General features: G+C 41.0%; 1 protein-coding gene across 2 annotated transcripts in view; it reads right to left on the bottom strand.

The window, feature by feature from the left end:
• Window positions 1-18,207, bottom strand: part of intu (inturned planar cell polarity protein) — a 25,667-nt gene extending 7,460 nt beyond the window's left edge. Inside the window, exons 1-7 of one of the 2 annotated variants that reach the window (XM_005751075.1) lie at window positions 17,989-18,207; window positions 15,189-15,778; window positions 12,725-12,810; window positions 6,134-6,349; window positions 2,371-2,489; window positions 1,686-1,775; window positions 1,012-1,089 (exon numbers count right to left, since the gene is read on the bottom strand). In XM_005751075.1, coding sequence (XP_005751132.1) covers window positions 1,012-1,089; window positions 1,686-1,775; window positions 2,371-2,489; window positions 6,134-6,349; window positions 12,725-12,810; window positions 15,189-15,778; window positions 17,989-18,074 — 1,265 coding nt within the window. In that variant the 5' untranslated portion in view covers window positions 18,075-18,207. Of the gene's footprint in view, window positions 1-1,011; window positions 1,090-1,685; window positions 1,776-2,370; window positions 2,490-6,133; window positions 6,350-12,724; window positions 12,811-15,188; window positions 15,779-17,055; window positions 17,323-17,988 lie in introns of those variants that run through there. The other variant, XM_005751074.1, reaches the window with a different exon arrangement.

The raw sequence follows: 18,207 nt of genomic DNA, 5'->3' as shown, positions 1-18,207 counted from the left end.
TTAAATTACAGATAAATCACAGATGCACAGACAGAGAAGAAACACCTCTGATTCAAAAATGTGTTGCATTTTGACCAGTCTTTAGCTGTGTCCAAATTCATGGGCTGCATCCTCCTGAGGACCCGGCCTTCGCGGTCTACGTGGGCCGTGTCCTCAGGAGGATGCAGACCAATTATTACATTTTTTTCTGCCAGCTGCCTCAGTAGGAGAACAGCTTTGGAAGAGACCTGCAGATTGATTCCTACACATTGTCCAGTAGTGCTCCTGCTCAGGATGAACAGTTTCTGACACTTTATGTTTGAGGTATAAAATCTTTACCATGTTCTTCCAAATAAATTGTGGTGTATCAGCGTGTCTCACATAAATTCATCCAATCAGGATTTTTTGTTAATTTTATATTTGCCTCTGCCTCCCATCTGCACACAATATACACGATATACATTTTTCCCTCCTGCAGAGATTTATACAGTCTGGAAATAAACTTAAAAAGTGTGTTGCACAGCTCTCTCCGTCCCTTTTATATAATGTATTGTTCAATATGGTTTCTTGACATTTTTTCCTCAAGGTCAGGTTTGAACTTTGGCGCCAACAATGAAGGTTAAGGTCAAATGTTTAGACTTATTGTTACATTTGCTGTGGCCTTGTCCAAGCTGTACCGTCTGTGATCTACCATCACGCAAAATATGAAAAATGACAGCTAGAAACCTGCTAACAAAGAGAGACAAACAAACAAGTGATTACATTCCCCCTACTCCCTCCTTACATACATGGGCCTAGAAATGAGTGGAACAGGTCCCCTTTAAAAGAAAAAAAAACATGCTCATGAGAAGAAAGTAGATCAAGTAGACAAATTGAGACAATAATGAGTTTGTGGGGAAGGTTTGCGCTTTACAGCTAAGACATTTTACTTTGATTTCAGCATATTTTGCATAATGTGGAAAAATGGCAACCAGAAAGAGGAAGTTCCAACCAGCTCTCAGCAGGACTGAGGGAAAGGCAACAGTGACCAACCTGTCTAAGGAGCCGTACATCACTTTTAGTGTGCGGACTACGTCTCCTACCACGGTCTGCAGATACAGCAGAGGAACCCTGGAGGGAAATGGAAAAAGTCAAGCTTATCAAATATTTGGATTAACAGCCAGCAGCCACGGAGAAAAACATTTTTACGGCAGTGCTTTTTTTTTTCCTGCTTGTGGGTGTTCTTCAAGAATCGATCCATTATTTCCAGGCGTGAGACGATGACTGGTCGGGGCTGACCCGCTACAAACATAAAGGTGGCTAATGTGACTCATCTCGCCAAGCGTTTTACGACCACGTGCTTCTTAAAGAGGCATTCATCTGGCCAACAAAGGACAAAGAGAAGCACATGGTAAAGTTAAAAGCGAGGAGAAGAAGAAAAAGAGACGGTCCTTTCCGATTGTTTTTACAGATTGTGCTCTTAAATCTTTCCTTCTTTCCAAAAATACTTCATTTCTGGAGCACAGGTCATGCTCGGAGGATTTATTGCCACATCAGTGACAGGGCAGCAATTTAAAAAAGGAAAAAAGATATACGTGAAAAATTACTGTCAAACTTTAACACCTGCCATGTGCTATCGACTTGTGTAATATCTACACAGCATGTCGAATGTGCCTGCAGTTGACCTCACAGCATAAGTGTGTGTGTGTAACGCTGCCTGAGGCTACCTCTCAGCAGGAAGGCCGATGACCAGAAGATTGTTGCTTTCTTTCCAGTAGCCAACATGTACCAGATGTTTGCCGAGTAGGAGAGACGAACTGGGAGGGAAAAAGAGGATGGATGAGGATATGAGAGATGGTGAAATGGGTGAAGAGATGACTTAATTTTAATACAATACAAGAAACACCCTGAGAGTACACACACTTCTGGGCAGTGATTACTTTAAGGAAAAAAGTGTTGTAGTTTGTTTTCTTTGATTTTTTTTATTTTTACGTACGTAATGTGGGTGGTTGAGTTAACCAGTACACCATGGAGCGACCTACTGGGGCGGAGCTGCTACAAAAATTAATTGGAAACTTAAATTAAAAGTGGCTTCATTGTGACCACAACCAGGTTCATTAGGTTAATAGGCAGTAAGTGTCTATAAAGGCAGTGAGCTCCAGCCTGACAAAGTGTCAGAGCGTTTGGAATCATAAGCGCACCATGTGTGACAAGAGACCAGTGTCACTGGCAGTACACGCAATACAGGAGTTCTCTTTCCCCTTACATGTGAAGATATCTTCCAAAGATCCCCTTATCATCTTATAACAGATCTATAGGGCTAAGCATTATATGATGATTAGATGGCTCTGCTGATTTTCTTGTGTGCGTAGCCTGGATTCAGCACGCTGCAGCACATTTTATCTTTCCTACCTGATGATCCGCCCGCCTGTGACATTCTCCAGCATGTCACACAGAGTGATGAAGATCCCCCTCACTCCTTTCAGCTGGCTGGATGCTCCAGACACAGGGTACTGGTACAAGACTTCCTCCTGCAGACACAGACAGCAGCGTCGCTTAGCATTGAAACAAACTCTATTGTTAAAATCGTGCACGCTGCATAGAGGGGAAAACAAACTCTGGTTAGTTTTTCAATAGCAGAATGTGAAATATCTGAACTTGGCTGCTACCAAATGCCATAAATTATGGAGAGAAAAAAAAGAAAGAATGGATGAGCCACAACTCAACAATGTCACTTTGGCTCCAAAAAGCAACAAAAATATGTCACTTTAAAGACCAATGTTTCCAAACACATTTAAAATATTTGACTTTCCTGTCCTGGAGGACACACAGGAATTTAATTGCCATTCGTTCTCAGGGACATAGCGGCACACGGTTAATGTTCAGCTAGTTTCTGTACAACTCTTATTCCTGCGACTGCAAAAATCTGCAGGTCCAAAATCTGCAGAAAGAGCTGCAGAGAATCAGAGCGCTCTGGGGCAGATCCAGCGCATTGTTTGAGTTATTAGTATTCCTCCCAGCACGCTGGCAACTTTAAAGGAGCGGATAAGATCCAAGCCGCCAAGAGGATAAGATGATGGTGGGTGAGGGGTAAAAACTTTGAATGAACGGCCTCTTATAGCCTTGGCAACCAGAACAAAGGCACAAACGAGTGCCGATGGGAGATATTCACCTTGGGGGACAAAGCACGCACGGAGAGGCTGCTACAGAACAACCACCACAGAAAGCAACTTCAGCCTGTACACAAACATCAGCAAAACATCGCACAGCTAAAGCTCAAAAATATCACCACTGAACCTCTCCGGTTTCTACTACCCTACAATCAAAGGACTTAAAAAATCAAAGTCAGAGTTTAGCGGGTTCGTGCGCAGCACTGTCATTTAGAAAAATCAACCGCTGGCTGATGTGGCTCCAGACAAGCTGTACTCTCTATCACCAGTGCTCTTTAGGTCGAGATTAAAAAAAAGAAAGAAAAAACTCTGGCGTGCAGAGACACAAAAAGGAACTGCAGAACAGTGAAGTGCAACCATAAAGGCAACGTCAACCTGCCAGCAGCGTCCACGGGGAAAATGTGATTACAGTGTGGGAGGTGTGGGTCAGCAGAGACTTTGGGATTAACACTTTACTACAAGTGAGCTGTGTCCTACCTACGGGATGTTAAAACAGCACCATGCACATGGATCTAATTAAAATAGGAAATGTTATTTTGTTTATAGCCCGACTGGAAGAACAGCTCGCTGCTGCTGCAAAGGGAACGTGGGGCAGGATAGAAAGTTCACCGCATTAAAATGATGGAGAGCACCTCTCGCTTTTCTCTCCACTCTCTAGTTTTGGTTGGTAGCACCCGCAGGCGCTGGACGCTGTCCAGAGTAGTAGTTTCCTGAAGTGTCTGACTCACATCAGAGAAATTCAGAAGAGAAGAGAAGCTCACCACTCCCAATCTTGGGGTTTCCTACACAGCTAAGGCCATTCTCAATACTCCATTATCAGAATGCCCTTTGTCAGAATGTGGATAATTAAATCAGTCTGTTCAGCACAGCTCAGTGTCTTAAATTGAGTTTTATAGAGTTTGCTCCGAGTCATGAGAGCCTTTGACCACAAAAGTCACGATCAGATTTCCCCAAAAACCAATTTACTCTCCAAAGGAATGGGAAAATATGTGGTCATCCGGGGTTTGGATATCAACAGCAGCCTTTAGGGTTCTGTTTATTCTGCCAGTTTGAGTTAGGTCAAACCTATCAGCAGTATTTAAGGTCTGAAGGTGGCTTTCTCTTTTAACAGCTCCCTACATGTTGTTCTTTAATAGCAGCCTGTTTTCAGTGGAGGACCTCCAGGAACCTTTTGCAGAGAAACACAGGAACTCTGCTTGTAATTCAACTGGAAGACCCAAAGTCTAAATGTAGCTCTTTGGCCAATAAATCCTTCAAATCGTACCTTTAGTGCTTTGGTGACAGTACTTATAACCACTGTAGAGTCAGCAGCACTGCCTTTTTTCCCAGCAAACACTTTTTTCTTCGTTATAACTTTAAATACTAGCTATAAATGAGTGAAACAGAAGCACCAGAGACTTTGACAGAAGACTAGATGAATATGAAAATAAACAATTGCTATTTTTTTATTTGTCTATCCTTTTGGGATTCAATGGAGTCTTTAAATGCAAAAATGTTTTAACATTTTGCCAAAAAAATGGTGTCAAAGCCAATGCTTTATCTTTAGTAATATCCTAGATGTTGCTAAACCTCAGTACTGGTGGCTAGCATGGTTGCATTGACATAACTGGGGAAGGATACAAAAATTCCCCCAAATACTTTAAGTTTGCTTTCACCAAACAACAAGCTGCTGGTTTACACGTATGCTGGACTTCAGTCAAAATTAAACAGACAAACAAAAACAGGTACTGTAAAGTTTTATAGCTACTGTTTCAAAATAGGACATGTCTGCAGATGCAAATGTTTCATAACAAAATAAGTCGTTTTATTTTTTTTCCTACATAAAGCAGTTAACCTGGTATCACTGTAATGAGCATTCAAAGTTAAAGTACCAAATAATCATATACTGTATAGCTCACTGTAGAGTACCCATGTGGTTATTAATTCAAACATTTAAATAGTTTATTAGTAATGTTGACAGGCTCACTTATACTTAATAGGCTGGGTCATTATTTAACTCAAATATGTTTTGAAGCTCTGCAAATTTTTTTGAAAATGGAAAAAGAGGACTTTAAGTTTGTGGAGGCGCTTCACCTTTTATCCAAGAAGCTTCTTTAAAAAGATGATGAGAACCAGGCGCTTAAACCCTAATGGGGGTTGTCCCCTTTGGAGGTGGTGGCTGACCCACTATTGATCACAGCAGGATAACACACCATGCCACGGAGCTCAGATCCTCTCAAACTGGCTTCAAGAACATGACAGTGAGCTCACAGTAGTGTACACAGTCACCAGATTTCAATCCAGTAGAGCACCTTTGGCACGTGTTGGAACAGGAGATTGTCATCGTGGATGTGGAGTGAACAAATGTGCAGCAACTGTGTGATGATGTCATGTCAAAAAGGACCAAAATCTCTGAGGAATGTTTCCAGCACCTTGTTGAATCTGTGCCATTAAGAATTAAGGACGATCTGAAGGCAAAAGACGGTCCAAACGCCGTTTAGTGCTAGTGTAGGTCTTTGAGTATGATTTATGGCTCCATGTCTGTCTGTGTAACTTTTGAGTTTCACACAGAATATTGAGCAGGAAGATTACTGAGACACGTTCATGCACAAACCTCCAAAAAGTCTGCCATCTGGAATAAGATATCTGTATGGTTAAATACTGACTGGCTGAAAAGCTGGCTCAAACAGGAAAAGAAGCCACATCGGACTTTGTCATCGTGAGAAATAAGCAAAGCAAAAAACAATGAAGATCAGAGAAACAAAGAGAACAAGCACAAACAATGTCTCCACTGGAGACTTTTCTCTGTTTTTAAACACTCGAGTTTCATTTAACTTCAAAGAAGTTCTTTGTCTATAAAACTTGTAATTCTCTGTGACGTGGCAAACCTAAAGGATCAACAACAGCACAAACATGAACAAGAGTGAGACTGCAGACTGCAAAGCTCAGCGCAGCACCAACGCAGCACAAAGATTTCATTAAATGAACTTTCAAGACTGTTCATCGTAGCATTTTTATTGTCTAACCTCCTCCTGTGGTGATGTGGAGTCCAGTTTGAGTGACAGGTACATGACGATATGAGGGATGTGCGATATGGACATCTGAAGTTCGGCTGTGTCCTCGCCCCACAGCAGCCGCACCAGCTGGCTGACTGGAGGAGAGGCCTTTGTCCTACGGATCAGGGAAGTGTCGCCAGCGCTGACCCGGTCCAACGGAGCCACGGTCTCCAAGGTCAGCCTCACCTGGAGGAGCAACACATGAGGAAAATCAGAGAAAGACTACGGAGAAATAGTTCTGAGTGTAAAGGAACAAACCGAGACACAAAGAAGAAAATCAGCCATTCTTTTACAATATCACTTCATCAGTCTGCCTGCCAGGGCCTCTCAGAGATTTCATTCATTTCTAAAAATTCTGCAAGTCACTGCGTCTCCACTTGATTATACTTGGCGAGGTGTGCATGTGCGCCATGCTTCCAAAAGACGGGAAAAAAGAAAAAAAAACCTTCAATCATTACACATTCACTAAGGAGAAAAGTGAAAAGCGGGACGGCGACTGTCAAAGAGAAAGTGACACTGACATCTAGGCTTAACCGCAGCATGACACATAGCAGAGATCGGTGCGGTTGTGTGTGTGTGTTTGACTAAAATTAAAACCAGACTGCTTCACAAGGCCGAGGAACAGCGCTGAGGCAGCGGACGGCACTGCTGCTCTCATTCATGCAGCAGTTTTACTTTCCATCCATAGTCCTCCATTTCACATTGTCATTCATAGAAAGTCGCAGTGGAAACAGACACAAGAGCCGCATGGAAATCGGACCATCCGCACATGGAAACACATGTGTCCGAGACGCACAGGAGGATGAGAAACTGCAACTCTGCGGTGTCTCTGTTTAAACAATTTGTCAGACCTACATTTAAGTGTGATTATAGCTGGAGTCAGAGGCTGCCTGCTGACCTCACAGATTAGGACACGATAGACGAGTCTGGAGACAGATGAATTAAAATCATCGTGCTGGAGTTTTGATTAAAGAAGATCTGTATTTATTTAATCAAACTTTTTAGTTAGGCCCTGTGATTACTGCTTTCTCCATTTCAAGAGAGCCTCTTTTATGCACATACAGATTAGAAACACACCAAAAATGAATCAACACAAAGAAAGACCGTGTGGACGTATGTGCGCACAAACACTGAATTTAAGAATCGTTCAGGCTGAAGTTAGTGCTGACGGCTCACAGTAAAGACACGCTATAGCGGCATACCTGCGCACACGCTGTGTTGACTCTGGGCTGAAGGCTGTCAGCGCCACAGAGGCCAATTATGGAGCTAAGATGATGCTAATTCAAGTAAATCAGAGCCAGAGTCCAGATGTGAGAGGGAACAGCTGGTTAACATAATGTGTGCAAGAGTTGCTCAGGAAGAGCTGGATGAATAAAGCTTTACCTTCTTCCTTCCTTTAACAATTTGAAGCAGGCCTCTGGAGCTTTTCCTTATTTTCTGTCAGTGGTTATACAACATTGGATTATAGTGGTCATATTAAACGTGGTCAAATTTCAAATACTGAGCTGGGCATGTGCAAAAGAACTCAGAGTGCTTTAAACAGTGAGTTCCACGCATGTTTTTCTTCAAATCTTTAATCTTTATGATGTGGTATAGAAACCATATCACTATCATGTTCATCAGAGCACATAGTCTGTGAGCGCAGAAGCCCCGCCCACATACCATTCAAACCTTCTGTTTTTGAGGTACAACCAATCAAAACAAAGCTGAGTTAAAAGCAGGACAAAAATGTTGTGGATATTATTAAAGATGATGCACTGAAACAAATAAGCAAGTCTTTTCACAACTTATTAAAAGACTGTTTAATCTACGAAAATAAAAGTAATAGAAGATGAGTGACAGCAACATTTAGGGTCTGTTGTTCAGTTTGTTATAATGCCAAGACCTAAAGAGCTCTTTAGGAGGAAAAGGACGTGGAAAAAAAACATGTTTAAATTATTTTTTTTAAATATATTTCACTCCAAGGAAAATTACCTACAAGTGGCAGAGATTTTAAAGGGCTGGTGGCCCAAGCAAGTTTAATCCAACACCAAACTGATGTTAAAAGACGTCTCCAAGAACTCCCTATTTTCATTAGAGGACCTGTAGGTAACTCTTGATGTCGAAGTCCATCTATGATCGAGACTGCACAAATTTACCTCATTTAAATTTAACCTACATGGGAGGTGTGCCAGGAAAAAGACTTTGTACTCAACAATAGAGCAAAACTATAAGTTGAACAAAAAAACAACCATCTGAGTGAACCCTGGCTTTTTATAATAATGTGCTCCAGACAGACGGGTCAGAGTTACAGACGGATGGACACACGGATCAGGGTTAGTATTACCAGACGTCTTTAGAGCAGACAGTTCTTCAGGAGAAGACGCTCATACCAAATGTGAAGCATGGTGGTGGAAATATTAGAGTCTGGGGTTACTTCACTGCCTCGGGGACTAGAAAATATGCCATCATTCATTCGAATGCGAATTCTGCATCATATCAAACAGATTTATGACACAGAGAGGCAATCTGTGTTAAAGCAGAAGCTGAGCTGGAAGAAGACCACAGCTATAGTTTGTGGAAGGCTCTGTCACAGAAGCACAGGGTTTGAATTGTACTCAAATGCTGGAGGGGAATTTGAAACAGGCAATAAAACAGGACAGGACTCAGCTGTACACCTGCACCCAAAGAAAAGAGAGATATATGGTTTGAGAGATGAATAAAGGAGGCCACCTACGTCCACTGTGACTGACCATCGGTGAACAGACGTGGTGGCCTATAACACCCATAACGCAACCACTACAACTTCCTGACCTTTCATGCAATCAACATTCATCAAGGTGATATGGGGAGACAACAGCTTGTTGTGGCTAAACTACACAATATTAGCCAAAGCTATACTTCATTCTTCATTTTTACACACATAAATATTATATGTAATGAATTCTTTGTAAAAACCGGCTGAAGAAAAAGACATTACCTTTATGTGGTTGTCTTAAACTAGGTCACATTTATATGAGGATTAAACCCAAAAATTAACGATTCAGTTAGCGTTGGTATTTGATATCTTCAGCTAAAAAAGTCAGGTTCTCACCACATCACATTTTATTTAGTATTTCAACCCGTGAGCGCCAGTGAGACTTTAGCGTGGCACAAAGGGGCAAAGCAGAGTATTGCTTAAAATACTGTGTTTAACCAAGTATAAATTTATGGGATATTTTTATAGACCAGCTCAATTTCTTTTGTTTTAACTCAAGACTTTTGTTTATAAGAAACTGCTCCTGCTAAAACACAGAGCGCAGTCCCACTGTCATGATTTCCAAATGAATAGTAAATAAAAAGCCTTATAAATACCATATGGGCAGGGCACTTAATTACTTTTTTTAAGCTGGTATGTTTATTTGACCATCGGACATAAAAAAAGATATATTAATTTGCGTGTGTTTTCATTTTTGTGCAATCATATTTTGTTTACCTTAAACAAAAACCTATAAATCACACTGATGATATAGAGCAGCGGTCCCCAACCCCCCGGCCACGATCGGTACTGGTCCGTGAGTCGTTTGGTACCGGACCGCGAGATTTGAGGATCGGGTGTGAAATTTATGGTTTTCAGGGTTTTTACTGTTAACTCGGTCTTTTCCCGTGTTGTAGTTTTGTGTCTGAATTTGAAAGAAATATTTACGCGTTACCATAGCGACCAGAGAGCATTAAGGGGCAGAGAGGAGGATTTTACTCTTAACGTTGTTGGCGCAATTCAGGAGGATGCTGCTAATAAAGTTACACAATTACACAGTGAATTTGTGTTTATTATTATATTTACAAAATACCACAATTTTTCTCTTGGTCGTATCATTTTATTTGTTGTGTTTAACTGCGACACCTTAAAGGCCGGTCCGTGAAAATATTGACTGACATTAAACCGGTCCGTGGTGCAGAAAAGGTTGAGGACCGTTGATATAGAGGTCTCAAAAACTCTTGTATCAAACATGATACACTTGGGATTAAAGGGTTAAGTGTCTTTCCTGATTAAAAGTTAATAAGCTGACATGAACTGAAGCAATATGGTTGTGCTTGTATGCTGTTTGTCTCCTGTCCAAGGTCAGCACCCTATGGGGTGAACCAAGCTGCTTTAAGTAGCTTTTTCTAAGTAAAATGTTTGCAGGAAAAGCAGAAAGGCGAAGTGAACAGAATTGAGACTTAACCTCAACCCACAGTGAGTACGTTTTAACCACTACATCTTCACTGTCACTAGTCACACCAAAACTACAATCTGGTTGTGAAACACAGAATGTGAACTATGCCATTTATTGCACACTGTAGAACCGCTCACACTGATTTATGCGAACAGTTTTCAAAAGAAGAAGAAAAACTCAATCTGGAGTTAAAACTCTAACACGGGCATTGTTTGCTCGGAGAAGTAAATAATAAGCCGATGCAGACTTTCCAAAGGTATAAATCTGTATTTATTTCTCCAAACTTTAGACTACATGGAGCCTACCCAATATATTTTAGAAAAAAGATCAAATTACCTGGTCAAAATGTTTAAATCGTATTTCTTTAAACCAGCGATCGCTCCCTGAGAACTCTCCAAGGCCTGTCAGCACTAACCACAGGCCACCCGCCTCTCCAGCAGGCGCCTACATCTGGGAGCTCGGCCATTTGAGCCAATTTAAGGGTATTATTAAAGAAGAAGTTAGCGCTGGAGAAACACCAGCTGATCTACCTTTCAAACTCAGTGCTGCAAAGTGACTTCTAAAAGCTGTAAAACAAAAAAAAAAAGAAAGAAAAAAAACTGATTTAATGATAGCATATCTTTAATTATTTTGGGTGCACAGATGATGAAAGCGGTAAGTTCTGAGCTGTGGACATCAAATTGAAATGACATGAAAAATAAGGGTGTACCACAGTTTGAAAGAGGCTGAGCATAAATTGGGGAAATCTCTGAGTAAAGAGGCCGAGTGGGCTAACTGCAGCACTTTCTCTCATCATAAATAATAAGGATGTGGTTAGACTGGAGTGTGCTCTTGCTAGAATTCCAGTCTGTTGATGTCAGTCATTTACCGCTCATTCATGGATGGACACACACATGCAGGCACAAAGGAAAAGCTGTAGTTCATTCAGGGTTGGTAAAGGCCACGGTGGACTGACTTTAATACTAATATTTGTCCCTTCAAACTTAATAACTACTGTCTGTGTTCCATTTGGCAGGCTCGGCGCACAGAAACACACTCTATCCTCCAACAAACCCACACGCACACCAAACAATGATTCTGTCAGCAGCACAGCTCTATTTCAAGTTTCTGAAAGTCATCACGGTGCCCGAGGAGCTGCGCATTTTTCCCCAAAAATCTCTCTCGCTCTTCCCGTACGATGTAATTTAGTTTCCGACTACAACTTCTAATCAGCTGAGCTTTCAGTCCCGCAACAGCTTCCTGTGGCACCGAAAAATAGTCACGCCGCCGTCCGTGCATCCGCCATGTTTGCCATCAACTCTGCGTACACTCTGTCATTTGCAAATTCCTTCTTTTTGATGGTCTGCTTTTTGGTGAAAATGCACATCTGAGACGCAGACTGTGGGTTGTTGTTTTTTTTTTCTTTGCTGACGATCAAAGGATCATTGAAGGCTTTCTAAACAGTGCTGGCTTATGCTTTTTTACTCACAATTTAGCAGCTTGGCAGGCCCGCTGCGTTTTAAAGCAATTTGATCTGTATCTGCATTCGACAACTGCTGCTCATGACAGGCAGCGGGATCTTAAAAGCATACATGCTGCCTTATACATTTAGAAATCAAACCAAATGAAAAAAAGGCAACACAAAACACTCACTAAGTGGCCATCAAATAAAAAAGGGGCCTCCCAATATTGACAGTAAGACTTCTAGCTTTATTTAAGTTATACATTAACTCTTTAGGACTTGGAGCCATTTTTATACAAAAGGCTCAAAAGTAATTTGACAACTGACTGATGAGCAGCTTCATGACCAGGTAAGGCCAGTTCCCAAGTACACAAAAAACAAGCCAAGAGTTTGTAAAGAAATGGGATATTCTTCAACCCAATAGAGCATAACTGTTACTGAAAATCAAACATAAGGCAGAGAGACCCAAAAACAAGGAGCAACTTAAGGTGGAAATACAGCATTTTGTGAAGTTCACGGGTTCTAGACTTTAGACTGCAAAGGATTTCAATCTGTTAATCTTTACAATTAATGTTGAGCCTGTGTTTACAGAAAAAATGTCTGTAATTCATAAACAGTTAGTGGAAAACTAGTTTAAAAAGATAAGCTGAAAGTCCGCACTTCTTCATTAAAATCCACCGTGGTAGTTCACAGAGGCATAACTACAAAACAAAAAACCACGTCACTTTGGAGCTAACTGTTAACACAGGCTGAGAATACAAACTTCTGTTGATTCGCTGTGTCAGATAAAAAAAAAAAAAAAGGCCATAAAAGCCATAAATGAATGCTGCTACAGGTAATCCAGGTACGTCAGAGCTATCGTCAGCTTTACTACACCACCGGCATGTCACCAATTCCAAACACCAGCAGAAAAAGTGATTTTGGCAGCTTCACGCACACACTGACCTGCGTTGGTCCCGGGATGCAGGAGAGAACCCTCTCGATATTCTCCGAGGTCACGTCGACATCATCTACAGCTACGAGCGCATCGCCTGAGAAAAACATGCAGAAAGTATATATTTATCAAGTAAACTGGCTCAATCAGGACAAAAGCAGCAAGTTTTAACAAATACTCTGTCATCATACAGAAAGATAGACACGCCGTGTATATTAGGACTGAGACATACAGTGAGAGTTAGAAAGCATCTGGTAGATATACAAAACAGATTTCTTTAATGTAACCATAACAAGGAAATGTACCTTCATTTTTTTATGCCAACCCCTTTCCTGTAAAAACGAATTATATGCAACTGCAATCTGCTACTAAACCCACTGCTGTTTGTATTCGGTAAAGAGCTTCACCTGCTCTTGTGCAGAGAAGCGCTCCATCGACTCAGTAACGGAGCTATTTCAGGTATTTAAGCAGTCTAATTGTTCAAACATGTAGCTGCACTGCATAAAAGCTCCTCTAAACCGTAACTGATGTGGGTAGTCATTTGTGGTGAAGCACAACTGGCATTCCTCTGTTTGCTGGTAAAACAAAAAAAAGATTAGTCCTCCAAGAAGAAAATCACTTCAGAGATGCTTAGCTTTCAGACAGACAGGACCACATCTGACCGCACAAAGTTCCAGTCACTCTGCAAATCTGCAGTAAAAGCTTCATTTAAGGCGGAGGATTGTAAAGGTTTAGAGTTGGTCATGAATAACGATTTTCTTTAAAGTGGATGAATTACGTTTAAGGCATTTTTTTTGCTAATCTTCCAATCTTCTAATGATATTCTACATTTTCCTGATCATTGGGATCATTATTATTATTTTTATTTTTACAGATTTACAATAAAAATAATTCATTTGGATTTTGCTGATTTGGCTCTAACGCAGCCACATCTCTCTTTGCAGTCGCCACTCTGAAGTCTAGAGCAATATCTCACCTACACCCGCTATCTGATTGGTTACATGACAAGAGTAAAAGGCCATCACACAAGTGCATTTAGTCTGAAGCAGCTCCTGAAATCTGACAGAGCTACGGTTTGAAAGTAAAGCAGCAGTTATCGCTGGAGTCGCGATAAACATCGCAGTCCTCTCAGCTGAAGTTACAGGACCACAACTGTTCTCGATTTCATCGCTGACAAGCACGCAGAGCTTCAGCTACTGTAAAATGTTAACAGAGGCTTTTTGAAGGGACAACACAAACAAGTATGTGAGGACTGGATCATAAGAAATGTGGCTCTGGTAAGAAAACTGAACGTGATTATCTCCCCCTATAAAACTGACATAAGTCGATCCCTAGTTTGTTCTCCTCTTGGATCTTCGCTAGAGAATATCCCTAACATGTCATGCAACACACAAGAGCCCAACCCACAAACATTGTGTTTGTGAAGGGAAATCAATCAGAAGAAAGCTAAGCTGAAACCTTTTTGCTTCAAGCAGACAATAAACTGAGTGACTCCAACACAGCCTGGGATAAACAAATAAGGAGTTAAAAAAAAAACACAACTGTGAATCATGTAAAGCTGCTGTGAGCGAATACATGAATAAAAATATGGCACTGAATACATTTCTTTAAACAGGGCAGATAGGTCAGTGTGCTCCAGACAGATTTATACTGCTTACTAGCACTATGGTTTCAACACACATGGCTGCTACCTACACTGCAAGAAGCAAAATTAAATAAATAAGATATGACAAACTTAGGTTACTTTGTTTACTATGATAATAACAAGTCAATTAACAAATCCTAAGAAATGAACTTTATTTATAAACATCATTTAGATACAGTTCACATCCCAATTTGAGTTTAATTGTGTAATTTAAAATAAAACAGATTATTAAACAGAAGGCAAACGGTGTGCAGACTTTTCTCTTTTCCCTAAGATTGTTTTCTTGTGTTGCATGCTAGAGTCATCATTTAGGCTTTGCTTAGGTGATTATTAAAAAAGAAATCTGTGTGCAGTCACTATGGCTATGTCGTCATAATTACAGCCCGTGTTTTGGCAGGGCACTTGTGTGGTGTGGAAATTAATGTGTCAGTACTAAAACACGACTCCACTAAAGCCTGACCAATCTAGGGTTTTAAAAACCGATACCAATATTTGGTGATTTTTTAAATCCCAAACAGTGGTTGTATTTTTTTTCCTCCCATCTCTTCTACTTTTTAAATTTTCATCTTTATCAGTACTAAAACAACTAATATCTAGACTCTGCTGATGATTGTTACAGAATCTTAATGGCTACATAGCTACCTTTTCCTCACTTGTGAAGGTAGGAGTTTAGTTCTGAGGATGGCGCAAGCTCCTCCGCAAACAGTTTTGTTACAATTAAGTGATTAATTTCTACCCAGATACTTTTCTTTCTCTGAAGTATAAGCTTTGAAGTAACAAATATATCCCTCACTGATAAAACCAGCTGGCTTTTGGATTTATGTTCTTACCAATTAGGATTTGGCCACATTTGATGGCTGGACTGTTTGGTATTAATCCATGAACAGTCAGTCTTTCCTCCCGTGTGAGAACTGCAGGGTCTTCCTGACCTCTGCTCCAGGCAGGGCGATGCACCACACCCAGCAGTGCTTCCAGCAGGCCTCCGCCATCACACAGAGGGGTCGAAGAACCTCCTAAACGTTTAGGGTTGAGGTAGACACACACCTCCTTCAGCTGCTGCTGCTGAACAGTCACACCCTGCCTTTGGCCTTGCTGGTTCTTCAGGATTGATGCTGGAGGCGATGAGCTGTCTTTACACCCATCCTTCCCTCCTCTACGCTGTGAAGGCCGCCGTTTCCTCCTCAGGATCCTAGCCAGCTTTTTAAGCGTGGGCTCACCTTTTGCCCGTGAGCCGCAGCGCTGCTTCTTGTTTTGCTCTGTGATGATCTCTGCCTCTTTTTCACTGAAGCGAACATGATTGGTGGATACACCTTGATTCACCTGCTGGGCCAACGCAGCCTCCTCTTCGCCCTCGCTCAACTCGAGGTAGAAGAGCTCACCATTCTTCTGAATGTCATCCAGCCATTCTGGTTCCAGGTCACTGAGAGAAAGCAGAGGATTTAAGCCTTATGTACTGTTCATATTCACCGTATGGTTCCAAGAATTCCCTCATAATAAGTGTCTACAACAAATTTTGAACTGCAGCTGAATTTAGAATGTATAAATGGCATGGCTGCCATTAATAAATGGAGGATTAATCATGAATTAATGCTTCAGAGAGCGGGGAGTTTATTTTTTAGGTTTTACAACAGTTGTTTTTGCAGAAAAGCATCCATTATCACACAATATCAGGTCCTGTTTTACCTAAATATGTTTCCCACACTTACTGAAATGCCAGCTCAGGTGGCTTTAAATCCTATTATATCAAATGGTTATAATCTCAGTTAGCTCAAAATAAATGGATTCTAACTTCTTTATTACTAGATTATGTTTTATTAGTACCAACAAATAGGTATGTAAATGACTTGCACTTATATAACACTTTTCTACTCGTACTGACCACTGAAAACTTGTTTTAGTGGGTTACACTTTAATCGTATATTTATATAGCATTTTCTAAACTTCACACAAAAAGACACCAGCCAGGATTCAAACTAGGAACCTAGGCGACAGTGCAAACTACTCCAACACTGTGCCACCCTTTAATAAGATCTCATATTTCTGTTAAGCCAACATCTGACCTCTGTGTGACCTCTGTTCCTATTGTGCACCACATATAACCACTACTTTAGTGTTTGAATATTCCCCCCTGATCCCTAACAGGCCAGCAGCAGTCTCTGTAGGAATCTAGGTAGATGTGCTGGAAATACAGAAAGGTCCTGTAACAGTGTCAATGTCTCACTGCCCCTTAAAAAAATACACACAAACATGTTGCACTTTTGTTTGTTTCTGCGGGGGGCTTCTGAGTGAACTGTAGAACAAATATCAAAACTCCTAAAATATGTCAATGTCTACCATGTGCATGCTGTAAAAACAGAACAGAGAAAAACACCATATGTACAAACATCATATGTAAAAGAGTTGGAGCTATTTTTGCCTCGGGTCTTTCTTCTTTTAACTTTAAGAAGTTGCGGTAAGTAGCTTTTACACGGCATCCATAAATTTACTAAGAAAGCATGTAATTATTTATGAAGGTTTACCTCCCAAGTTGAAAACATTGCCCAGAGCTATGAAAAGCACAAGGGAGGAGACGGAAACTGCGGACACCGCTCTCTGACAACCTAGCAGTACTCCCACTCAAAACAACATTTATCTGGACATTTGAAATGAACAGACAGGTGAAACGTTTCTAGTCTCTGACACATAGTGTGTCCTTACTCTGAGGAGTCGGAGCTGCTGAAACTCGATGCTGTGGATCCACAGTCACTACCTTCGTCGCTCTGGGCTGCCTCTTCGTCCGTGTGGCGGCTGGATATACTTTTCTCAGCACAGTGGCGGGGATTCGCGGTGGCCATCGGTTTATGGACGGCTTAGTTCACCAAAAGCGCGAAAAAACAGAGGAACTTTCACCAAAACAAGCACCAACATCCACTCGCCATGTTGTAAGCAGTAGTGAGCGCTGTGGTGTGGTCACGTGACACGTGAGCGCCGAATTCTATTGGTGGATGGCACAGTTGCCCCTGGCAACGCAGAAGCTTTTGCTTCTTGCTAGCTGCTTTCCTGCTGAAGTTTCCTGTTAAAATAGTGTTTTCCGTCAATCACGCCGCCAATTATTAGCAACATAAGCGTATCATGTTATAACGGGTCGGGGATACGGTTTACTTCATGTTTATGTACGATAACACACTTAACGGTTTATTTGGCACCGTGAAGCTATTTCCTATAAAATAACGCAGCAAGCACACAGACAACAGCTCAAGCCTGCTCATATTATACGTACTATGAGTAATAATTCAGTTTAACTGCTAATGATTTATATGTTTTAAATTTAAAAAAAAAATCCAGTAAAGACACTGAAAGAATATGGAGCCTTAAGTAGCCTACATAAAATATGACAATATAGGCTTTTATTTTGTTAATTTGCACCTTTATTTTGATGCCCGGTGCCTCCACCTCCCTGAATACATAAGGTTTTTTAAATCCCCTCAGGATTTCAGCAAAACAGTGTCTCCGAGCAAATGAAAGCACGGGACGTCGCCTTTGTAGAAAAATAAATAAATAAATAAATAAATAAATAAATAAATAAATAAATAAATAAAGTGCGTAAATGCTCTGTATGCTCACTGGGGGTAAAGTGAAGTTTAGACTGACCTGTAAAGGAGAACACTGCGGATGGAGTCAAAGTCCTCCAGGTTCTTAGAGAATGAACCTCCATCTATGGAAACGTTGAACATCATTTATGTTTCATGTTTCCACCGGAACGAGCCTGCCCGATAAAAGAAGAAGACTCCCGAAGAGAAATCCTTTAAAACTTTTATTAGTCCTCCTGATGGATGCCTCTTCTCCGTCCTGAAGTTTCTGTATGCCCGA

The sequence above is a fragment of the Pundamilia nyererei genome, unplaced genomic scaffold (assembly GCF_000239375.1).
Source record: "Pundamilia nyererei isolate P.nyererei 1_Seehausen unplaced genomic scaffold, PunNye1.0 scaffold00298, whole genome shotgun sequence".
Classification (NCBI taxonomy): Eukaryota; Metazoa; Chordata; class Actinopteri; order Cichliformes; family Cichlidae; genus Pundamilia; species Pundamilia nyererei.
The sequence above is the reverse complement of the archived record's forward strand: the minus strand, read 5'-3'. Positions and strand labels throughout refer to the sequence as shown.